At 34.9% G+C, this 21,934-nt stretch overlaps 1 protein-coding gene across 13 annotated transcripts in view; it reads left to right on the top strand.

The window, feature by feature from the left end:
- The window catches only part of LOC136978768 (thiamine-triphosphatase-like), a 148,475-nt gene extending 129,413 nt beyond the window's left edge, over window positions 1-19,062 (top strand). For 12 of the 13 annotated variants that reach the window (XM_067274595.1, XM_067274593.1, XM_067274594.1 and 9 more), the window contains 2 exons: window positions 5,844-6,501; window positions 12,543-19,062. In XM_067274595.1, the coding sequence (XP_067130696.1) occupies window positions 5,844-6,501; window positions 12,543-12,646 (762 nt within the window). In that variant the 3' untranslated portion in view covers window positions 12,647-19,062. Of the gene's footprint in view, window positions 1-5,843; window positions 6,502-11,007; window positions 11,071-12,542 lie in introns of all 13 variants that reach the window. The other variant, XM_067274601.1, reaches the window with a different exon arrangement.
- Window positions 19,063-21,934: the final 2,872 nt, after the last annotated feature.

Raw genomic sequence — 21,934 nt, 5'->3', positions numbered from 1 at the left:
CCTTGGGACGGATTCTTCACTTCCTTATTTGAAATATAACGCGTGCATAAACATTACACGCCTTCTTTTCTTCCCTTCCAGCTATAAGTTTAGATTGTCATAATGCATGAACTTATCGTAGGATGATCTTCGAATTCTGTCTTTTAAAATTCCATTGCATTTCTTTCTTCGATTTCACGAATTAAATTACAGCCCCTTCTTCTAAAAGAACCCCAAAGATATTACCGAAATTAGTCAAATTAAATAAATAATTTATAAGATAATGCATATTACATTTATTTATAAATATTGGCATAGGGTAAAATTCGCTTGGCGGCGGGATCGTATCCTGTAATTTATATTAACCACGTCTTGGCATTTGTAATTGCTTAAAGTCGAAGGTTGAATTACACGTAAGGTTTTAAAATGATAAAAATTTTCCCCCCAAAAAATAATGTTATTAATTATTTAATTTTTTGTGCCAAGGGTGTTATTTATAGTTGCGCCTCCCATTAAATTCTGAGACGACAGCATCTGGTTGGTGCTGTAGATCTCGAGAATCCTGGTTCAAATACAATAGGGAATTTTATCGCATTCTAGTTTGGGACTTCTTTCCAGATGTGGCCGAACTAGGATATACGACACGAGCACGATGATATATTACCTCTAGGTGAACTGTAAGGAAGAAATCAAAAGGGTATTATCCGATTCCTCCGAGGGTTACTGACGATAAATATCTGTCGTTTTTAAACCGAATTTTGTTACAGTTATACTAATTACGTTAATCATAATGCACCTTTCTAAATTTGTAATATTTCTGGAATGGCATTACAAACATTACATTGCTTTTTTTCTCCTACACAAACAATGGACATTCAAGAAAATAAACAGCTGCGTGTGATATTCACATTAGTTCGACCGGTGCGTGATGAATACCACTTATCTAAAAACGTTTATATAGAGAGACCGAACGAGGAAGGATGTTATAGAAATGCGAGTGTATAGGGTTTAACTCCATGGTAGTTTTCTTTGGAAACAACAGGAAGCCAATTATGTAGTGTGTATGTGTAGGTACACTTTTGGTCAAGCTGGTAATCTTTCCAATACGAGGTCATTCGGCCGCATGAATGGTGGGAGATTTCGACTGAGTATTTCTCCCACTCCACGATGCGCAGCGAATGATATCGTGACGTGCAAGATAGATTATAGAAGTAATACTATAAGTATCGAGAAGAAGAAGAAATTTTAAAATGTTGTAACAGGTGACGACTACTCACGAATGTTTATACAAAATTTCCAATGGTGCTCTTAAATTATTAATATCTCAATAATATAGTCGAAATTACTTTAAAGCCACATTCCCTTTACGTTTTCTAATACTGTATATGAATATCGAAATGTTTTAGTTTCTTGAAATTGGAATTTGCGTGTTGCCAAGACAGGATTTCGTGATTTTTTTTTCTTCTTTCTCTTTTAAATTCTTTATAATGGAGTAATGGTATCACGTTATGCTTATATATTTCCTACAGTACAGTTATAATCCAATTTAATTTCATGTTTTGTTCGTACGTTTTACAAGGAAAATACAATTTTATTTATGTGATGTTCAAAAGTCGACTGATGATATAGATTCAATCGGCAGTGCCAGTATAGTACTGTAGGCGGATAACAAAAAATACTTTTGCTAACGCCGTAAAATTTATGAATTTTGCATTCTAAGTTTATAATTTATGTCAAATGTTACTATTAATTTAAAATTGTAACATTTTATTACTCGCATTTTTCTGATTTTTCTATAACCTATTTTCGTGTTTTCCGTGCGCATTTATATTAATGTATTTTTAAATGAAATCGTGAGACACAACGTCCACTAATAATTTCATTGTGTCATTTAAAAATTCACAGTAATTTTTTACCTGTCTGAAATTCGTATAAATCTGTTGTAATTCCCGAGCTTTATTCGGGTTTATAAACTTTCGATAATTAATATTCTTATATTGATTTATTTCTGATTGATTCGTCGTTAAACGCAATAATTTGTCGTTTATTTGCTATTTGAAAATTGAAACGTTGGCTAAATGCTATATAAATTCTGCAGTTTTCGATTTTATTTTTTTCGTATTATCTGCTAATTGCTCATAAAATGCATGATTATAATGTAAGATAGAAATTTAAATTGTATCGATATAGTAATGCCGTAATTTTCCTCTCTCTCTCTTTTTTTTATTGATTTCCACGAAAACCATCATTCTAATTCCGAGTACATTCCTCATAAATGATATTGGCTTTCTATGATTATAGACTCGCAGCCAGATACTGGAATTTATTTAAAAACCGCACAAAAAAGACCCCTTGACATTTCGAGGTGTACTTTGACTGTCAACACTAGGATTCGGGGAGGGAAGAGAGAAAAGTTGCGTGCTATCGACGTTACGGGCAGTCTTTTGCCTCATTCATGCTTAATTAACACTCTAATGGGAATGTTGCATGACGTTCCGTGCTCCTGTAATTACGGCTATAATTCATAACAGTTGGCAGTAAGACTGGCGTTCCTAGAAAAGTCTACGTATAGACTTCCAGGTCAGAAAAGCATAGGTCACCCTCAACAGACGAGAAAAGCATCTCGTGACCGCTTAATTGTGACTGCTTAAGCTTTCTGGGAAAATGGGAACAATTAATATTACCGCTACACCTGTGGTGCTTTACGTGTTCAAACTAAAATGATCCCGTCGATCCGTACGAAAAGAGAAACTCGGTCACGTGACTTGGACCATTCACTTTTGCGTAAGCGTTACGCTCGACGAGACTGCACGAAATTGTGTGACAAGATTGCAAATTAGTTTCCTTTTTAAACGACTGACTAATTTGTAATTAGGTAAATAAAAATTAGAAAAGGCTGGAGGGGAAAAAATGTGCCGGCTAATTATTCCAAAGTAAATTTCCATGTCATTAAAATTGCTTGTAATATGACACTGTAAAAGTTCCATTTACAATTATGTTTCGCTTTAGTTCAAGTTGATTTTTAAAAGAGGAAGGAAGGGAAAACAAAAAACTCGGTAGATCAATCGTTACGCACCGTAGAGAAACACCAACGGGAAATATTGAAAGCATCGAATCGCAGAAAAGACAATAGATTCCTTTCGTGAGAACACAATTCATTGACAAGAGCGCATCCGTCCATTATTGTGGTTTTAACAAGGACAGAGCAAAAGGGCCTGCCGAATTATAAATAAATAACTGTTTGATCTTTTCTCGTGCATTCCGATGTCGGTTAGGAATTGCTTTATGACCATAAATTAAAAACATTATTCACCAGTATCCTGCAAATGTGCAGAGTTTTTCCTGTCGATCGACTCATTGTATCACTTCTAATTGAAAAGCTTTAATAACTCTTATTTCAATTATTCGTCGAAATATACTTATTTCTTTTATTTTAGTTCCTTCAATTATTGTTGTTTTCTTGTCCGTAATCATCCTGAGAGGTTTGAATACTTTTGTTCGGTGATGTTTTAACGGATTAGTTTCATTTTATCTTCCTCACCTCCAAGGTATCGTTATCAACAAAAAAGAGGGTAAAAAACGAGAGGAGTAAACAGATCTTTCTGCCGCATAAGAATGTTAAACGGGATGCATTAGCTTTAATTTCATTGTCGGGAATCGACTACAGGTGACTATAAGAACTCCCCATGAAATATTTAATGGATAGGGGAACTCTCTTCTTCTGCCTAATGTCATTCTATAGCAACTTTTTAGATTCCGCTCTGTTGAAGACTAAGTCGACCTTATACACTACTACTATTAACTTCTGTTCTTCATCAATATTTGACACTCCTTTAATTATGAAAGATTCCTCCAATTTATCTCCACATTACTCTCCGGTTGTTTCTTTGATGTGTAATTATCTTTTAAAATGATGTAAACATCATTTAAAAAAGATAATTTTTTAAAAGGCATAAATGCTGATTTTTTTTTATTTTTACTTAAAAGCAAAATATACAGTATTTATATAGTTATCGAGTCTTTGATGTAATGCTAATTTTTCTATAAGTTATTTTAATTTCTTTGTCCCACATGCACACATTTATAAATATATAGTCGTTAGAACTCAATATTTTCTGTCGCTTCATCATCTATCTGTCGTGTTAGTCTATGTCGTTAGGTTGTCGAGACATTTCGTGTGTCTTTCTGTTTACACAGTGATCGTCGTCTTTTCCAGCCATCTAGCTTTCCCGCACGACTGTTTGTTTCTGAGGAAAAGTCCCACTGTTCTGTTTAATCTTTCTGAGAAAAATAAGTTAAATTAGTATTGTTTCTTAACTTTTGCCTTACATCACTGTTTTAACGTAATTTATTAGTTTCTGACCGCGAAATTGTAAATGCCAGCATTAAATTCCGGCAGCTATTGCCAAAAATGATTCTTGTTGGAGAAGAAACGCATATTTGGGCGTTTAGAGTACAGTAGTAGTGTTTAATTGGTAGCGGGATTGATGCGAAACGGCGAAAGATTATGTCATCATGGAAAGAGATAATGCTGCCATTAGTACCCTCAATTGAACACGTCGCAGATGCCTTATTTGTTGTCAAACAGCCGTCTCTCCTTCCCCTCTCCTGCCTTATGTTGCACGTTATTGACTGGTCTCAATGGGTTAAAGTGCTCATTAATATGGAACAGTGATGCCCGCAGGCTCGGCTTCTCCACTCTCAATTTCTGGTTCCGGCAATCTCAACTTTTCACTCATCCTGACGTCATTCCTTTGTTGCAGATGTCCTAGCACTTCTGATTACACATCTTTTAATCGTTTAAACTACATTTGCCGTTTTGTTGCCCGAAGCATCTATTATCAAAGTGGAATTCAGCCCTTTTACTGGTTAAATCTAAACAAGTATCTTCTCAGCGGTGTCTTTATAATCCTTAGTATTTATAATATGCAGATTTTTTTCTCTAGATGAGTCATAAAACATTAATTTTATTACATAATTTATTGACGTATTTTCTCATAAATAAAGCCACAGTTGCCCAGACTTGTTATAATTGAAAATTTAATTGTGTCCTATGACGAAATAGTGGTTTTGTAAAGCAGTTAAACAATGAGGATTTTATAGAACATTTTAAAATCGTTACATCATAGTAAGAATCGTGAAAGAACATTCAAATCGGTAACTATATCGTTACAATCGCAAGAATAATCTAATCGATATTATCAAAGAAGAGCATTTGCAGTTTTTCATCCAGCCTCCATTGTCACTAACCTCTTTATGGATGGGTCTGATTGACGGACAAAATTAATGACGTGGCTATTTGCATCGGAGGCGTCCCTTTTCCCTAATCCTACGTCATATGAGATTTACTCTTGGAGCAGGAGATTTCGTAACAAGGAGGTAGCAGATAGATCATTGTTCGTGGCCACAAATGATGCCCAAGATTTGAGCGTTCTCTTTACTTTTTTCCCTTTTCCCAGTCGCTTGATACATGCCATTCGCTAGTCTTATTTAAGCACCGAATGTCAGCAAAGAAATAATTGTCTTCCCACAAATAGGAGTCCATTATTGTTATTTTTTATGCATAAAACATTACCGTCACCTACATTTTGTCTCTGGAAATAATAAAAAAATATCTTAAACTTTACCAAGTAAAAGTTAAAGATTATGTTAAACGTTTATATAAGCATTAAACTCTTATTTTCTAAACTGAAATCTTAACAATTTGTAACTATTTATAGTTTAATTATGCAAAAATTTTAATTATTCCGCTTTAACAAAAGTTTTTTAGACTTGTTTAATGTAGATTAAAGATTAATATTTGAATTTAAAATAGATCCCCGTGTGAACTAAATTATAATATAACATTTTAAAATTATTTTCAGCTAGAAAAATTGCAGATGGAAGAAAAAAGCGAATTTATTGTAGACAATGATGATTACGTTATCGTCGACATTGTGAAAGATGAACTCGATATAAATCCGGAACAAGAAGAAGATCTAACGACTTTTGAAACGCAAGAATTACAGAAATTAGATGGAAGCAGGACATTAGAAATAGAAAGAAAGTTTATAATACCAAACAATTGCGAAGAAAAGATAAAGGATCTAGGAGGCCATCTTGAAGAGGAGGAGGAATTTACCGATCACTATTATGATACTTCGAACTATAAACTGACATTAAAAGATCGATGGTTGAGAAGTAGATCCGGAAAATGGCAGATGAAATATCCAATGTGCGAAAAAGTCGGCGACAGATCAACAACAAAATATTACGAAACGGAAAAGGAAAACGAAATAATCAGCATTTTAAACCAATTCGGCGATCGCTGTTTCGAGAAGGTTCAAGATTTCGTTCGATCGGAGTGTCAACCTATCGCCGTCATTCGGACTCGGAGAAAGACTTACAAAATTAAAGATGCACGCGTGTGTTTGGACCTGACCGATTTCGGGTTCCAAACGGGAGAAGTGGAAGTGATCGTAAGAGAAGAGAAGAATTTTTCAGAAGCGTTACAATTCGTCAACGAACTGGCTTTCAAATTAGGTAAGTACAGTACGTTCTCCGTCAGGTGAACGATGAGACGGCGACCGTCTGCATTTTATTGATCGATAGTAACGGTCCAAGGTATCTTCTTCCGCAACTCACGGATCATTAGCCATTACTTTGGATCCAGAGGACCCGTGCGGTGATGATGTGATGGACGACCTGTCAACCCTCACGGTGGTGCAGTCTAAAAAAATCTCTTTTTAGGAAGACAAAGACAAAAAATCCACTTTTCCGACTCTGCATTTTTGACTCGATTTCGTTCGGTTTAGGCTCGGCCCCTCACAAATACTCCCAAAGAAAAGCATTAATAACAATAATAATATAACAGAAATTAAAATATATGAGGGAGAATATCCAAAAAAGGAAAAGATGGTGGTGACACTGTCGATTTAAATTTTTACCAAAAAATGTCACTCCCTTCCGAAATCACCGGAGGTAAAAGGAATAGCCTCGGGTATCTTATTTTTGTCGCTAAATAGCCAATTTTTGTGTCTACTAAATACTCTTCCACACAACTTCATCAAAAGCCACTCAACTAGCAATCTGCATCTAAATGACAGATTTACGTGCGCGCGCAATGAAAATTGATACGTCATTGACTGTTAACGAATTCTCCATACCTCGGGATAGTAGCTCGGGCACTTTTTTCCTTAAATTTAGGTTGTTAGTCGCAATAAGTGGGTTCCTAAGCCAGAGAAAAAAATCCTGCTCGGGAGACTAAATGACTTCCTGCAAAGCGGTTTTTTTCTTTCTCTTGATACAAGCATAGATTGAGTTGGCTGTGAGAAGAAATGCACCTGCTTGTCTCATTCTAGTAGATCATCGTTTTGTCAATGTGAAGTTGCGTATTAACGTGCCACAAGGCGTAACTGGCACCATTAGGTATTAGATAAGATACAATATATTGTGTTAGTTAATGTTTTCTTTCCCTGGCTGCAAATTTTTGTTGATTTCTCTCCGATCAAAATATAAGCGAGAAACGTTTTCAACGTTTTTGAATAAGTTACATTTGTCAGGAAATCTTCTAAAACCTTCTTTCAATATGTATTAAATTGGATGTGACATTCTTGTCGTTTGTGCGCTTCGTGTAAATTATTTATTCGAAAACTGTAAAGACTCGAATGCGTACCGTTTAACTTATGTTAAAACGGCATTTAAAATTTTAAACCACGTCTTTAAAGTTAATTGCATAGGCCCACATCTCGTAGAGAATTTTCGCACGGTTAAAATCGACATTTTGGTGAAAAAAACAGTAATGTTAATATTTTTTTAATAATAAACCCGGCATGATCCTACCTGGCTTAAACTAAAATTATTGTTAAGCGAAGCGTGAGAATTTTTTCGTTTAATCGGATCAGTCCGGTAATTAAATACTGGCATCAATTGATTGTGTCTGAACAGGCAGTTCGCATCTATGGCAGGGGAGCGGATAAAAGGGTGATTACGGAGGTTGAAGATGGTTCCCAAATGACCTCTAGCTGACCACTACTGTGGTTAAACCCAATCGACCACTACTTGCCTCTATTCAATTGCTTGCACACGACCAAGAAGTTTGCCCGTGTTGAAGATGCAAGTTCGCATCTCGCTTGCGAATTAACACGTTTCCTATTTGCCAATACCTTGGCAACGCTTTTATTGTATGCTTTTTTTCGTCTTTCTCTCTCTCTAGAAAGCACACTGTTTGTTTTCTTCTATCTGCTGTCGCAGCGAGATAAAAGGCTCTACTGGAAAGGAAACGCCTTTAAATTGCCTCTGTAGGCTTGTCTTTTCGTTTAAACATTTTTTCCCCATCTCCTTTTAGTTCTTTGTTTCTATAGCGTCCGACACAATTCATTGTTCTCGGTCAAACAAAAAAAGTAATGTTATCTAAGTCTCGAACGTAGATAAAAATATCAGTCGTCGAAGAAGCAATTAAGTGAAGGGGTGGGGAGAGCGAGGTGCGGTGATGTCACAGTCATTAGAAGCTGTAGGAACTGTTGAAGAAAGACGGATTTGTAAGCGTTTGTAATTAAGTCGTACGAACGGAACCGTTCCGTGTTTATTCAATCATCGGACGGCTTCTGTTTACACAATCGGTCGTCGCTATGGAGACGTTGTCGCTTTTGTGAGTAAATTATTCACAGTCAGCTGTCGAGACAGGTAGAATTCGACTACTTGTAGCGATCGCACCCCCTTCGACATCGGTCGTATTCGCGTGGCGTCGGAACGGAAGCAGATCCGGTTTTAATTAAAGAGTCGGGTTTTATCGATAAAAATCAGAAATGGTCCACTCTCGGGCAATTGATTACAATGTGGCTAACGAGAGGACTATCTTTAGTCTGATGAGATGGCATGACATCTGGTGATCAATAGTCCCGCATTATGAAGATGGATTTTTTGGAATTCCTGCCTATATCACCTCATTCTCCTCCGAACGGTGTCTCCGTGTGCGATGCTTGTTAGCGTTTTGCCTACGGCCGACTGAATGCGGGCGAAATGGTCTGCATTCCTGACAAGGAGGGTCATACAGGTTGGAGAAGCGACGCATTCTCCCTGATTATTATATGGGTACGGGGTGTGATCCGCGCATTCTTTTGACAGATGTGATTTATCAGGCTGCCTTCTCTTCCGCTGCTAAGGTATTTAGAAGCGATCGTTTCCTGCCCCCGCATTGTTGTTCCCGTTCGAGTCCATTTCTTCCCACTGGTACAATACAAATTCTTTTTCCTCTTACTTTAATTCCAAAATTTTCCTTCCTTTCTATCACGGCATATGAAATTCGAAACGGAATGTTAAATCTCTTTACTACTCGCTTTAATAATTACTTTCGTCCGTACCACGCGCTTTAAAAGTTTAAGTTTGTAACCGAAACGTATAAACCCAAGTTTCTTTTAATTAATTTCGCCGCACTTTACCTTTCTCGTTCCACCTGGCGCCATCTATGTACGGTAAAAATACTTATTTTTTTAAACTTGTCCATTTTCGTTTCTGTTATTCCATTGATCGTATAGTTACATTTATTTAGAATATTTGGCGCTGGTGCGAATTGTCAAAAATCGAAACGAAGATTCATGATATGGATCCGGAGAATCCTCGAAATTTAATATTGTTTTGATACAGAATAAGCTTTTTTTTACCTTAGTAGATGCGCCGCCATTTATCACTTATTTCGTGCGGTATTTTCTTCGAAAGCTCGGCCCCCAAACTTAATGGTATCAAGTAACATCAATAAGAAGAAATTTTCGCCTAAGAAATATTTCTAATGCATCGATATTACAAGTTTTTCGCTGTATCAATAATTATAATCTCGAAAGAATTATTCGTATTTCCAATATGCAGACTTTTAATATAAAAAGAGGCCCGTATAAAAATTCTTCTGTTTGTCAGTTACATTTAAAACCGAGTGTTGTCTACTTACGAATTGTTTTTAATATTAAAATTTTTAATATTTTTAACGTAACATATATCAATGGCCCGTTGTAATTTATTGTATACATATGTATATAATTTTTATTTACCGTCCGTATTAATATTACGATTTTTGACAGATTTTCTTCTATACTATCTCGTTCAATGATTAATCTTAAACAGGCGAGTGTTTTCGTTGAATGAATCAATAGTAGTAGAGGTGTATGTTTCAGTATTCTGTAATAAATACACGATACAATATAATACAACGCCACAATGCAGCTTTGAATATGATGTTTGTAAATAACACAAAATAAAATTTTATAATGTGTTAAATAAATAGATTTCCGCCGAGAGGAAACACGTTCGGAAAAGAGAAATGCGTGTCATTACGACCAAGGTTTAAAAAATAAATTAGAACACGACAAAAGTCGGAGAAAAAATCGATTTTAAATATTTAAAACATTAAGAATAAAGCTTTATATTTGCATTTAAATCAGTGTATGAGAAATTTAAGGAAAACATGTGCATAAAAATGCTTTAGAGAGTTGCCTGTTTTATAATCAACGTTATTTCGATATAAAACTCATTTATTCTTTTATTTTCTAGATTGAAACTGCTAATCGCTTTCGTGCTTGTTTAATATAAATTTAATCAATCGTTATTATGCATATTTTAGTAGGTTAATGTACATACATCAAGGTGTTTTTAATTTGATTTTTGTTTTTGCATTCTGTATTTACTTGCCTAATTAAACATTCAAATTATTGAATTATCAGGTTGGCCTATTGATTGTAATAAATATTTATTCTTTGACCTTGTTTTTAATAGTTTAAAATTTGACAACTGCATTAAAAATTCGACGAAAAAGAAAATTTGGAAATAAATTTATTAGTTTTAGTTTAGTTTATTTAATAGACCATTATTTAGCGTGTAAGAAGGGAATTTAAGAGGTCATATAATCGAAGATATTCTTAATTTGGGGTCGAGGGATCGACATGTAAGGCCGTAAACCCGTAATCTATGTGCTTCTATGTTTCCTGTAGGTGTAAGCTTGTAATATATGAAACGGTTGTAATGGTGATATTCATAATGGGTTGCAATTTTTTCTTCTAGGTTTTACGTCATTTGCCATTTACGATATATCATTGATGGCGTTCGACAGGTGTGTTTGAAAAGGTGCGCATAATTTTTCACACTTAGCCTTAGTCGTAATAATAATAACAAAGTAAAAAGAAAAGTTGATCATTTTTTATATTAAAATAATTCAATATAGTTGTAAGAAAGCTGACTCGCTCGATCTATTATATTCTTTTCGGTTCATCGCCCACCATATTAAGAAGCAGTACGGAGTTAAGCGGTGCAGGTGATATGATAAGGTTTACCTCCAGGGAATTGGCTTTTATCTGACGTCCGTGCCATAATCTGGTCTGGAGAAAACCGTCATTAACGACTGACCGTCTCACTCCAACTCCTACCGTTTTAGATTTTGTTTCCTCAAAATGTATTTTAGTCCGTATTACTTGTATAACAGTAGATAAAAATCGATCGACGCTAGAGTTTCTCGGATTTAAAATTGCTAGAATCTACTTTAATTTTCTCTGTAAACAGCATTACGATAGGCGAATCTCACCTTTCTTTCCTAACCTATTCAATAGATAGAAAAACGCCTTTACTTCGTAAAAATTAATTTTAAAAAGTAAAGTAATTTCTAATTACGACGATCGAGTTTAACTAGATGCGTCAACCAATGCTAATTCATCGATAGTCGGACAATAATTGTTTTTCGATAATATAAAAATTCATAAGACCAATAGACATTCTAATGACTATATCAGTTATCGTCGATTATCTCCAAGCGAAATTTAATTATAAATTTAACTTGCGAGATTTATATAGAATCGAATTAACGGTAACTCGTGCCACCGTTTTTAAAAATTCCTCAAAGAAAAACAAGAATTGGTTTCTATTAAGAGTTATCACTTTTTCTAATTCGTTTTGGCCATCGCAGGAGTCGAACAAGTACAGCCTCTCATTTGTAATTAAAGGTTTTTAGAGAACAATTAGACACTCATGAGTGACAGACTCCATCGCCCCAAGGCGATTGTCAAGCTCGGGGAATTAATCATGTCGTTCCATTGTCACAAAAGATATCATAGCCCCGAGCCAATGGGGAGCTTTCTTTGATCCATTTTGTCGTCTACCGTGACGGCCTTATGACGTCATCGTCCTTATATTCCACATATTTGTACGGTTTGAATGTTCGGCGGAATTACCCGTTTGCCTGTCGTGCGGAGTATTAATTTTCTTTGTTAGATCGATAATAAAAATTTCGCTTTTGTCCACACCACTTTTGACGTCGCATAAAAACTAAATTAACGTAAATGTAATTATTATTATTATTATTAGAAAAACTTGCGGTAAAATTCTTAAAACTTTTTTCTATTTTAATACAATCTCGTATTTTTAATGTTGTAGTATGCTTATTATGAAAAATGATATTAAAATTGTTAATTTATTTCATTTTTATTAATTTGAAAATTTTATTTTAACTCATTTTTATTATTATTATTTAACTGATTATACTGATTCTTTCGGATTATTTTGTTTCTTTTCTTCTCTTTAATCAATTCTTTCTATTTATTTTGCAGGTGGCTCAGCGATAGCCGAAGGAAAAGTCGAAAATTATTTGAGGACGAGAAAATCCTCCTTATACGATCTGCTTGTGAAGAATGGAGTATTAAATCCCTGCTAATTATTTTACGGGTATTTTTTTTCAGTATAACTTTTGTTTTAGAGAACGTGTTTCTTAATTCTTGTAAACGTTTATTGAATTGTAAACATTGTCAATCGGGAACTTAAACCAATGAAAGAATAGCGGCCTTTGTTATTTGTTGTTCATTTGCATAGGTTGGTTAAAGTTGTAAGATGTTACAAGAAGCTTATTGGATGACATGGGTAGAAAGGATTGTATCATTGGATGGCGTCACAGTTCCTTAGTTTAGTTGCATCCCATTGGTTCGTTCTCAGTGTGCCAATCGATGCCTCCTTTTCTTGTTATTTTGCTACTTCAATAACAAGTTGTGGTTGTCAACAGTTAGGTGAAAAGGTTGGACGTTACGTTACCGATAATGTTGACATTTTCTCAAACGTTTATTTGATCGAAAAAAAAATACGCTACGATATTTAAATCGAAATTCCCAATATTTGTATTTAATATTTCAAGGTATAAAGAAGTTAATTGTTTAGAAATTATTAAAGAAAAAAATCTTTTCGATTTTATCGATCATGGAGACGACGTAGAAAATACTGAGCCCATTAAGCATCGTATCAAGTTTCGTGCTATAGTCTGTAACGCTATTTTACAAAAAGAAAAATAAGGAATTGTAGCTTGATGTATTTTGATACTCGGAAAAGGTTGGTTTATTTTGCAGCATGGGATCTTATCCATCAATTCCTTAACATATATTTGTTTCATGCAAATCCTACGGTGTAGATTTTAAAAATCCCAAGCGACTTTAAATAACCACAGTATTTTGACGTTATTTGAGTCATGTCTCTTCATCAATAGTCCTGAGCCAAGTTGCTTCTGGTCCCCATTCCCCAAACCAAGCATTACTTCTGTTATAGACGAATGGATAGTGGGCATTTTTCGCGGTGTTAGAGAATATAAAAGCCCTCTGTGCCCAATCCGTCTTGTTTTACTATGCTCGAGTATGAGAGGCTTTTTTTTAAAACTAAAACAAAGAGGCATTGCTTTCCTAACTGATTCCGATTCAAATTGACTAATTGTAAGCGGGAAAAATCCGTTCGGTTCGATACGAAGCGGTTTAATGTCGATTATTATTTTAAAGAACTGGAGAAAATTATGCACTTTATAAAAGCAAAATCTTGTCACACACTGGCAACTGACGGGAAATTAGAAAACCGGTCGAAAGACCTAGCTTTATTGATTGATTGATTAGCTGTAAGCGGTCGACTATAAACGTGTAGACAAGCCATTAGCCGGACAACCAACTCCCCCATCAAAAACAATGGACAGATAAACCCTAAGTGGCCATCCTTTCACCGCCTCCTATAGCAGCCTTCTCTTTTGTTGTTTTTTTCTTCTGTCTCCTCTTTCTTTCAATCGAAACACACAAAGACAGCAGTATGCATCAAAAGCCATTAAACACTACGACCAACTGTCTCCAAAGCCAAACAGTTATAAATCACCAACTCTCAAGTACTCTTACAGTTGGTCGGTTAGAAGAAAATTAATTTATTTAATGCCCGAATGAGGCTTTTAGGTCTCCTGGGAGAGCAAAATCGTACTTGAGGATGATTAAAAAATTTATAAAACCAATACTTAATTCCACGTTAATTCTCCTCCCGCTTTTTATCGAAGTAATTATCGGATATTTTTTTTTCTAATATTGCTGGAGTGGCTTTTTTTATTTTTCACTTTTTTAGATCCAAAGATGCTTTATAGATTTAAGTTATTACTAAATTTTTATGATGAGGTTTTCGACTTAAAATATTTTAATATTAATTTTTAAGTTAAAATTTTTGAATTTTTAAGATGTTTTTCAAATTAAAATGAAGGAGGAAAAAACACATAATTAGATACGGCACAGTCTATATAATGTAGCAGATTTTAATAGTCTATAAGCGTGTGATGAACGAGACTGGAAAGGTGTACTGCACAGTACATCTGTGTCCAGATAGTATGGCAATATGCTGAAAAGAGCCTTTTTCATAATTTCCGCACGATTGATTCACTGCAAATTGCCGCAGAAGTCGTTAATTGTCCGAGTCATAAAAAATTCTTTAATTATCTTCCTTCGTTTATGAGCTTGTTTTTATCGCGCTTCCGGTGACGTCATATCCGGATGTCCATTTTCTCCATTCGCGATAATGGTCAATAGATAAATTGGTCGCGACGGAGTTGACAGCAGTCTATAGCCGGCAGTCCACAGACAGTTATAATATACGCTTCGGTAATTCTTTCGCTTGTAAGAAAGAACATTGATCCACATCCTCATTAAGAAGAAGCTTTTGATATTTCAATTTAATTCGCTAAATTTGTTGGGGGTTTCGGTCACAAATTGCAGGTACCGCGCTTGTTTTAACTGGTGGATATGTTGATAGTCTATATGCAACAGTTTTTTTTTCTTTTTATTATTGAAAGGAAACCATAAGAGTTAGCAGTGTATGGCATTTGATGGATGAGGATATATCTGCTAGACTTTTGGTACCAGATGAAAGTTGATGAGAGATGAGGTTTATGATAGAAGGCATCTATTGTCTTTCAAAAGGCCGATCTATCATACCTTAACTTGGCAATTAAATAGGCAGCGACGACTATCCTTAACTCTTAAGCACAGATTTTTTTCGAGTTTCTTTTACCCTGCCAAAGTTTTTAATTTCTTTACATAATTAATAAATCTCTATTCAAAGAGTAATTCCGGCTTAGTGTTTTTTAACGATTTATGATTTTTTTCTAATTTTCCCCGAAGCGACGAAAAAAATTGATTTTGATAAATCTTCGTCGCTCTCCCGAGATAATTTTTAATAGTTAACGTAGTTTGAACCGATTTGAGAGTTTTAGAGAGCATTCATTACTTTTTCTCGTAGGTATTGCCGAAAAGTTAAATTTAATTAGAATTACCTGGTTGATAGCTTTTGTTTGCTTTTTAAATATTCAAAGAGTCCGGTTAAAAAATTTAAATTCTTATCTCAAACTATTAAAATTTCATTAGCAGATGATTCGCTTCACTTTCAACCATGAGAAATTCTGTTTTCCGAACTTTAAGCAGAATTTACATTTTGTTTTTATGAATTGAAACTAATAATAAATGGAGTGAGTTCCAGTAAAGATGGATAGAGATGCTTTTATCGTAGCTTTTATCATATTTTTCGATTGATCGTTCCTTTAAATCGATACATTACGATCGTAATATTTCGCAATTAATATTAATTTTATCGAAATATAAAAACTCTAATATTTAAATAGCTATAAAAGTAGCATTATCAGTTTATATCTGATACACGCATAGGCCACATGTCTATGTATTGACCAATTATTTTCTAGGTTATTGAGGAAATCCATATTATTGAACTAAATGATAAATTCAAACAGTCTGAATTATTTAAACCTTATATTTTTTTCATTAATTTTTTCGATAAAGAATAATTTATCGAGACTTTCAGTTTGTTGCTATTTTATAGATATATTTTTGTCTAGAATTTTATATATTTCAGCTGTAGTATTAGGGAGAAAAAAGATGCGAGGAGGATATGTGTTCCAGGATCGTTTCATTAAATTAGTTGTATTGTAAATTGGTCGGCTTTTCAAGATAGACAAATAGCGTCGTTACGATGTACGGTAACAATATGGTTCATTTACAGTCTAATGGAGGCTTCTTAGAAAAAATTATTTTAAAATATTTTTTATATCTTGAATGCGACTTTAAATATTACATAAATCGAAATTAAATTACATAATTGGATTAATAAATTGACTCTAATTAGTCATTCGAAACGATTGTTTTTTATTTTTCTTTCTTCTCGCCATCAATGGAAAAGGTTTTTCTATCTCTTAACATTTGAGTCACGGACCATCCACACTTGCTTCAAGTGGTTGACAACAGAAGGACTTGTTCTCTGCTAGTGACACGTGATCACCTAACAGCACTTCTGCCAATCTGATTGAGATGGTTAGATCAAAGAGATCGCTGAAAAGATAATTTTCCAAATGACGGAATGCATATTTTTGCCCGTAGTTAATTACTAGAATTTAATACGAAATGCATTAATAAAGAGTAATTTACTACGATGGAATCGATTTAAATCTGCCTAATTGTTTTTTTTATTTGTTATTTAAAATTTAAATACAATGTTTCTACGTAAACGATTTTGCATTTTAACAGATATGTATTTCCGTCGCTAAACGTGGTTCGTATGACGAAACAAAAAGATGGAAGAATAAAAAGAGTAATACGTTTAACCCGAACATCTGTTAACATAATCTTTCTTGCACCATTGACATAAAATTTACATATTTTACCAATTTTCCGAATATATCCCTTTAATATTGCATCTTGAATAAAGTATATTTGTAGCTAAAAAAGACAAGAGAGCGTGTAACCGAGATTGGTTACAAACTTAAATATTAGAATTCGACTTATTTTTTTTATTCGTCTAATGATTTGTTGATGTTGGTTACCGATCCTATTTAAACATTTACAGTATTGGCAGGAAAGACAGGACACGTGTTCTTTGTTGTCGTCACGTGACTGATGTCCGGTTTAGCGGGTTGCCATGGTATCAAGGCGTCATTTCCTACATCTTTAGCCCGACGCGAAACGTGACATCACTTCCAGGACATTTGGACCGGTAGTCACGTGAAATTACAGGACCCCTGTAAATGTGTTTTCGCCTTTAGACATTCGTGTCTTGCTAAAATGATCGACTAATGCAAACCCATTATTGAAAATTTTAATATATTTGGGAATTACTTTTCGACTATAAATTTGCAGTTTCGGAATAACTTAATAGTGTTTCCAAAATATCTTCTTTTTAGTGAAAAAGTTGCATTTGTAATTCGAGAGAGTAGTACTTTCATTGATGGCAGTTACCAAAGCATCAGTTCTCTGAACTTTTTGTCTTCTTTCGATCGACTTAACTTTTGGCTGATGAATGGAACCTGTCGAGATTGATGGTTCTTTACCTGGATCCACATGGATTCACAATCTTCAATTCTACACTTTTTATTCGAAATGTCTCGTTTAAAATGACTTTTATTTTGCCACTTCTTAGTTTTAATCACAGAGAGCGAAACTCTGAGAACAATTACTTTTCTAGATTAATTTATTGAATGAATTTTATTTTCAGGTGTTTTTAAAGGACGAATCTCTCTCTCTCTCGAGTTTACATTTAAAACTAATAACGACGAGAGTTTTGATTTAAATTGTAAAATGCAAAGGGGGAAAAACATATAATTTAGTCTGATAATCATTATAATAAAGAACAATCAATAAACCTTCATAATATTTATGAGCCCATTCCCGATTTCAATTTTTGTATCTTTTCTTGCATGAAAATTATAGTTAAGTCAGCAGCTTGGGAGATGGTGGATTTATCGAAGATGATGATGCACGATTTTCATATTTTTTTCTTAATAGTAAACGATTTTTCAGCGTTCGATATCGGAATCATTTCTAATAATCATATAAAAATTCTTCTATTGTAATATACGAGCGAAAGAATAGGTTATTTTTCGCTTCCGAACGGAACAGTTTTGTCATTCAATAACAGCTGGTGCAAGTTACAACCATAATTACTTCTTTCAATATTAGTGTGTCGATTGAGATGCTTTGGTGTCTTGACCACATCGCCGTCCATTCTGAAGAATAAAACTTCACGGAACTAGTTTCTATAGCAACGACTTTATCTCATTACGTTAGTGTGCAAGGAGTGCTTACTATTATACACTATTTAAAAAAAAAAAAAAAAAAAAAAAATACGATTTCCGTCCACTCTAGTAGAACAACGAATGGAATTTTCTGTACCGTGTAAGCTCAATGATCTATCTACCTTCTCCCCATTCTTGTGTGGAAATGCCATTTATATATATCTACGTCTACTCTTACTGTTCTTGTAAAGCGGGGATTTTTCAAAACGTATGCTAAATCTCCTTTTTCATCTTTCGACGGTTTTTCCGTAATTTTTTCACTCTAAATTATAGTTCAGGCTTAGAGAGAGGTTTTCCTCCCCCTCCTTCCTGCGCGTACCGTCAGAGATAAAGGGAAAAAAAACCTCCAAGCTCTGCTGGCTCTTACCTGTTCCCTCAGCTGCTTTAATATCGATTTTTTAAAACTCGCTCTCCTCTCCTTCACTATAGCACGAGCACGTTTATCGACTAAAAAAAAGTAGAATACAAAAAAAAGGTTGGGATGGATCCATAGTGGACTAGTGGCGCCATCTGGTTTTTAATAGAATTACTTTCTTGGGGATGATTCGTGGCAAATTCTTGTCTATTTATTTTTGTAAATAACAGTTATCACTGTCCCGTCGATCGGCCGCGTACTGTGTATAAATTCCTATCGAATGCCGTATTTTGTTCTTCATAATACGATATCTGTAGTATTTTATTAACAATTTATAAATAAATGAATGAATTTTAAATGACTTATGCTTATTTTATACGTCCTTTTATTATTTAATCGGTACGAGTCCGATATGAAAAAATATTTAATAGTTAAAAAAATTATTTCACTAATTTTTTTATACTTTATAAAAAGAATATATTGCCGTAAAAGATCAATAGTCGGACTTGTTCCATTGTTAAATTTATTAAATTTCGTTAAATGTAAGATCCAATAATTTTCCTTTAAAAACTATCAAATCGAAACAAAAAGTGTATATGAATAATGCATCCATACAATTTTCTTAAGTATGTCTGCATCCTTTCTCTAAATTTAATTTCGTCTTATGCAGCATGAAAGGATCTAAGAAAACATTTGGGTAAAGCCAACAATTCAAAACTGTTAAACCTTATGTATTGTTTCGTTATTGGATGGGCAATTTCAATATTTTAGCTTCTATCTCACGGTTATTTGTTCATCAAACTTTCAACTGCTAGATCTTCACCACTAGATCCGCGTCAGTCATTAATAATACAGATAAGTTTGCATTCAAAACATCGTTTTTCCATCTACTGCTTTATTCTTTTTTATACGCCGAAAAACCCTGCAGATCGTCATCACAGTGGATACTTCACCATCAGTTTTTAACCATAACATATGCATAGTCCGATCGATACCGTGGATAGGGGCTTTGTTATGATGCCTACATTAATTGCCTCCCATTAAAGAATAGAAGAAAAAAAGTCATCCTATCGTCCGATATTAATTGTCATTTGTAGTCGCAACGGTTTAATTTTAAAAGGGCAATAAAAGCCGTAATCTGCAATAAAAATATTTAATATTATTTATTTCCATTCCTAGTAAATGTCTGCTAACGTTTATATTTCCCGAAATTGTTTATCGTATTAGAAATTGTTCTTATGTTTATGCTTCTTTGTTTATTTTATTTTTTTTCAAAAAATTCGAATGGAGTCGGATTTAGACGTTTTCAAAACTAAATGTGCAATATACATTTTTATTAATCGCATATTTCCGACTGGAATCGCGCATTTAATTGTATCAAATGCAGTTTTTTCTCCTCCTTACGGTGTCATTTTTCATAAAAGATCAACAGAGGAGGCGTTACGAAAGGCAAAAATCTGGTTGAACACATCATGAACAACACGTCAAACACGCAAATCAATGAAGCGTCAAGCCTTATAATTAGGCACAGAACATTGTTCATCCCATTCCTGTTGCCTGTGGGAATCATATATTAAATTAAATTCCTCATCTCCTGACACTTCTTTAGTAATTAAACAACGAAATGAGAGGGCAGGCAACTTTTTCATTTGCATATAGTAATCTCAATTTGCAACTTTCATCCCGAAGCTTTCACAGTCATGTATATCAGGTTGGGTCATTTCGACCCGATAATGACTTACATAGAAGGGTGCGGCGTGGAAGGTGCAGCTACCAGACAATAGTTCTCATTGTCCGGTACGCTGCTAATGAGGTTGACGGGTGGACTCGGTATAACTTCCCACAACCCTTTTCTACGCGACGTGTGTCACCTTGTTTGTCAAATGAACCATGCAGCCACCACTAATAAGTAGTGCGGAGTTGACGTCATTGGTTTGGGCGAAAATTAATGCACCTAAATGACAGTAGGACTGCTCGAGGCAGACGTTAGATTCGGATGACTCACCAACTTCATTATTGCGATGATGAACTAGCATCTAGCTGGCGATGCAAGACTATATTGCTGACCAGTTCCAGGGCAACATATGACTGCTTCGAAGCGCCACCGAACGATTGGTTTCGTCACGTGACTGGCCCATTAATCAGTTTGCTAAGACAACTGGATGCTTTTTCTATTTTTCTCTTTAATGGTGTCCCTCGGGATCATTATCTTTGCCCCGATTATTTGATGGATCGCGCCACGTCCACTCGGTCCAATTCCGAATCCAAATTTGACCAAAAAATAATTATTAAACTTCATCCGGAGCGACTACGATGGGCCCATCGAAGTCGCTTCGGGTCATTTTTGAGAAACAAAAGATTCAAAGCAAACCGGACAATTTAATTTGCTAGATAAAAGTCTATTAGGATTAATTGATAATTATCGCGCAAATTGGAGATCAAAGTCTATAAATTACCAAAGCACTTCGGATCGTTCATTATCTTTGGCGCCGGAAAAAACTGCCAAAGTTTGGAAAAGTCGATTAGTTAACTTAAAACACAGTTTTTCTCGGGTTGGCAACGAGTCAGTTCATCAGTCCGAACCATTTCTGTATTAGCTTGATTACAAACATCCAAGCTCGATGGAGGTGGAGAATTTGCTTCGTTAAGATGCAATCAATTGATTTGCAACACTTTCTTTTGTCTCCATTTCGCTGTTTGTAGGTAAATGAACGACCGAAGGGGAGGAAGAGAGAGTGGTAAGAGGAGTCCGACGATATTTCTATGCAAATTCAACGCCGCAGGGTACAATCAGAAACGGTGCTCTGATCCATCCAATGATCCCTTGGTGGTAATTCCGTGGCAATTTTTAACCCGCCAGGGGGCGTGGCTAGAACCTTATTAATGTCACAATTGTGGACAGAGGCGAATAAATGGGCTTTTATAGAATAGAAGCTACCAGACCATTTCTCGCCCTTGTTTTGATAGCGGATTGACAACTTTATCAAAGCCCCAAAATCCTCCGTTTGGGCAGTGTTTCTTCGATGACGGTCTAATTAAGCCAATGATTATAACTGTTTAATAATGGCTACGAGTGGCCATCCGCTGTAAGATGCGTATGGATTCTTCCAATGGTCAATTTAATCCCTAGCATTTGATTGACCGAGTCGACAGGAGTTAACTTTATTCGGAGCGGTACAATCCATCTATCCGTTTTATGTTCTTAGGCAAAGACTGAAGTTATCGTCGAAGCG

The sequence above is a fragment of the Centruroides vittatus genome, unplaced genomic scaffold, assembly GCF_030686945.1.
Source record: "Centruroides vittatus isolate TY-2023 unplaced genomic scaffold, ASM3068694v2 contig_549, whole genome shotgun sequence".
Classification (NCBI taxonomy): domain Eukaryota; kingdom Metazoa; phylum Arthropoda; class Arachnida; order Scorpiones; family Buthidae; genus Centruroides; species Centruroides vittatus.
Note: the sequence above shows the minus strand (reverse complement) of the source record. Positions and strands in the feature narration are given on the sequence as shown.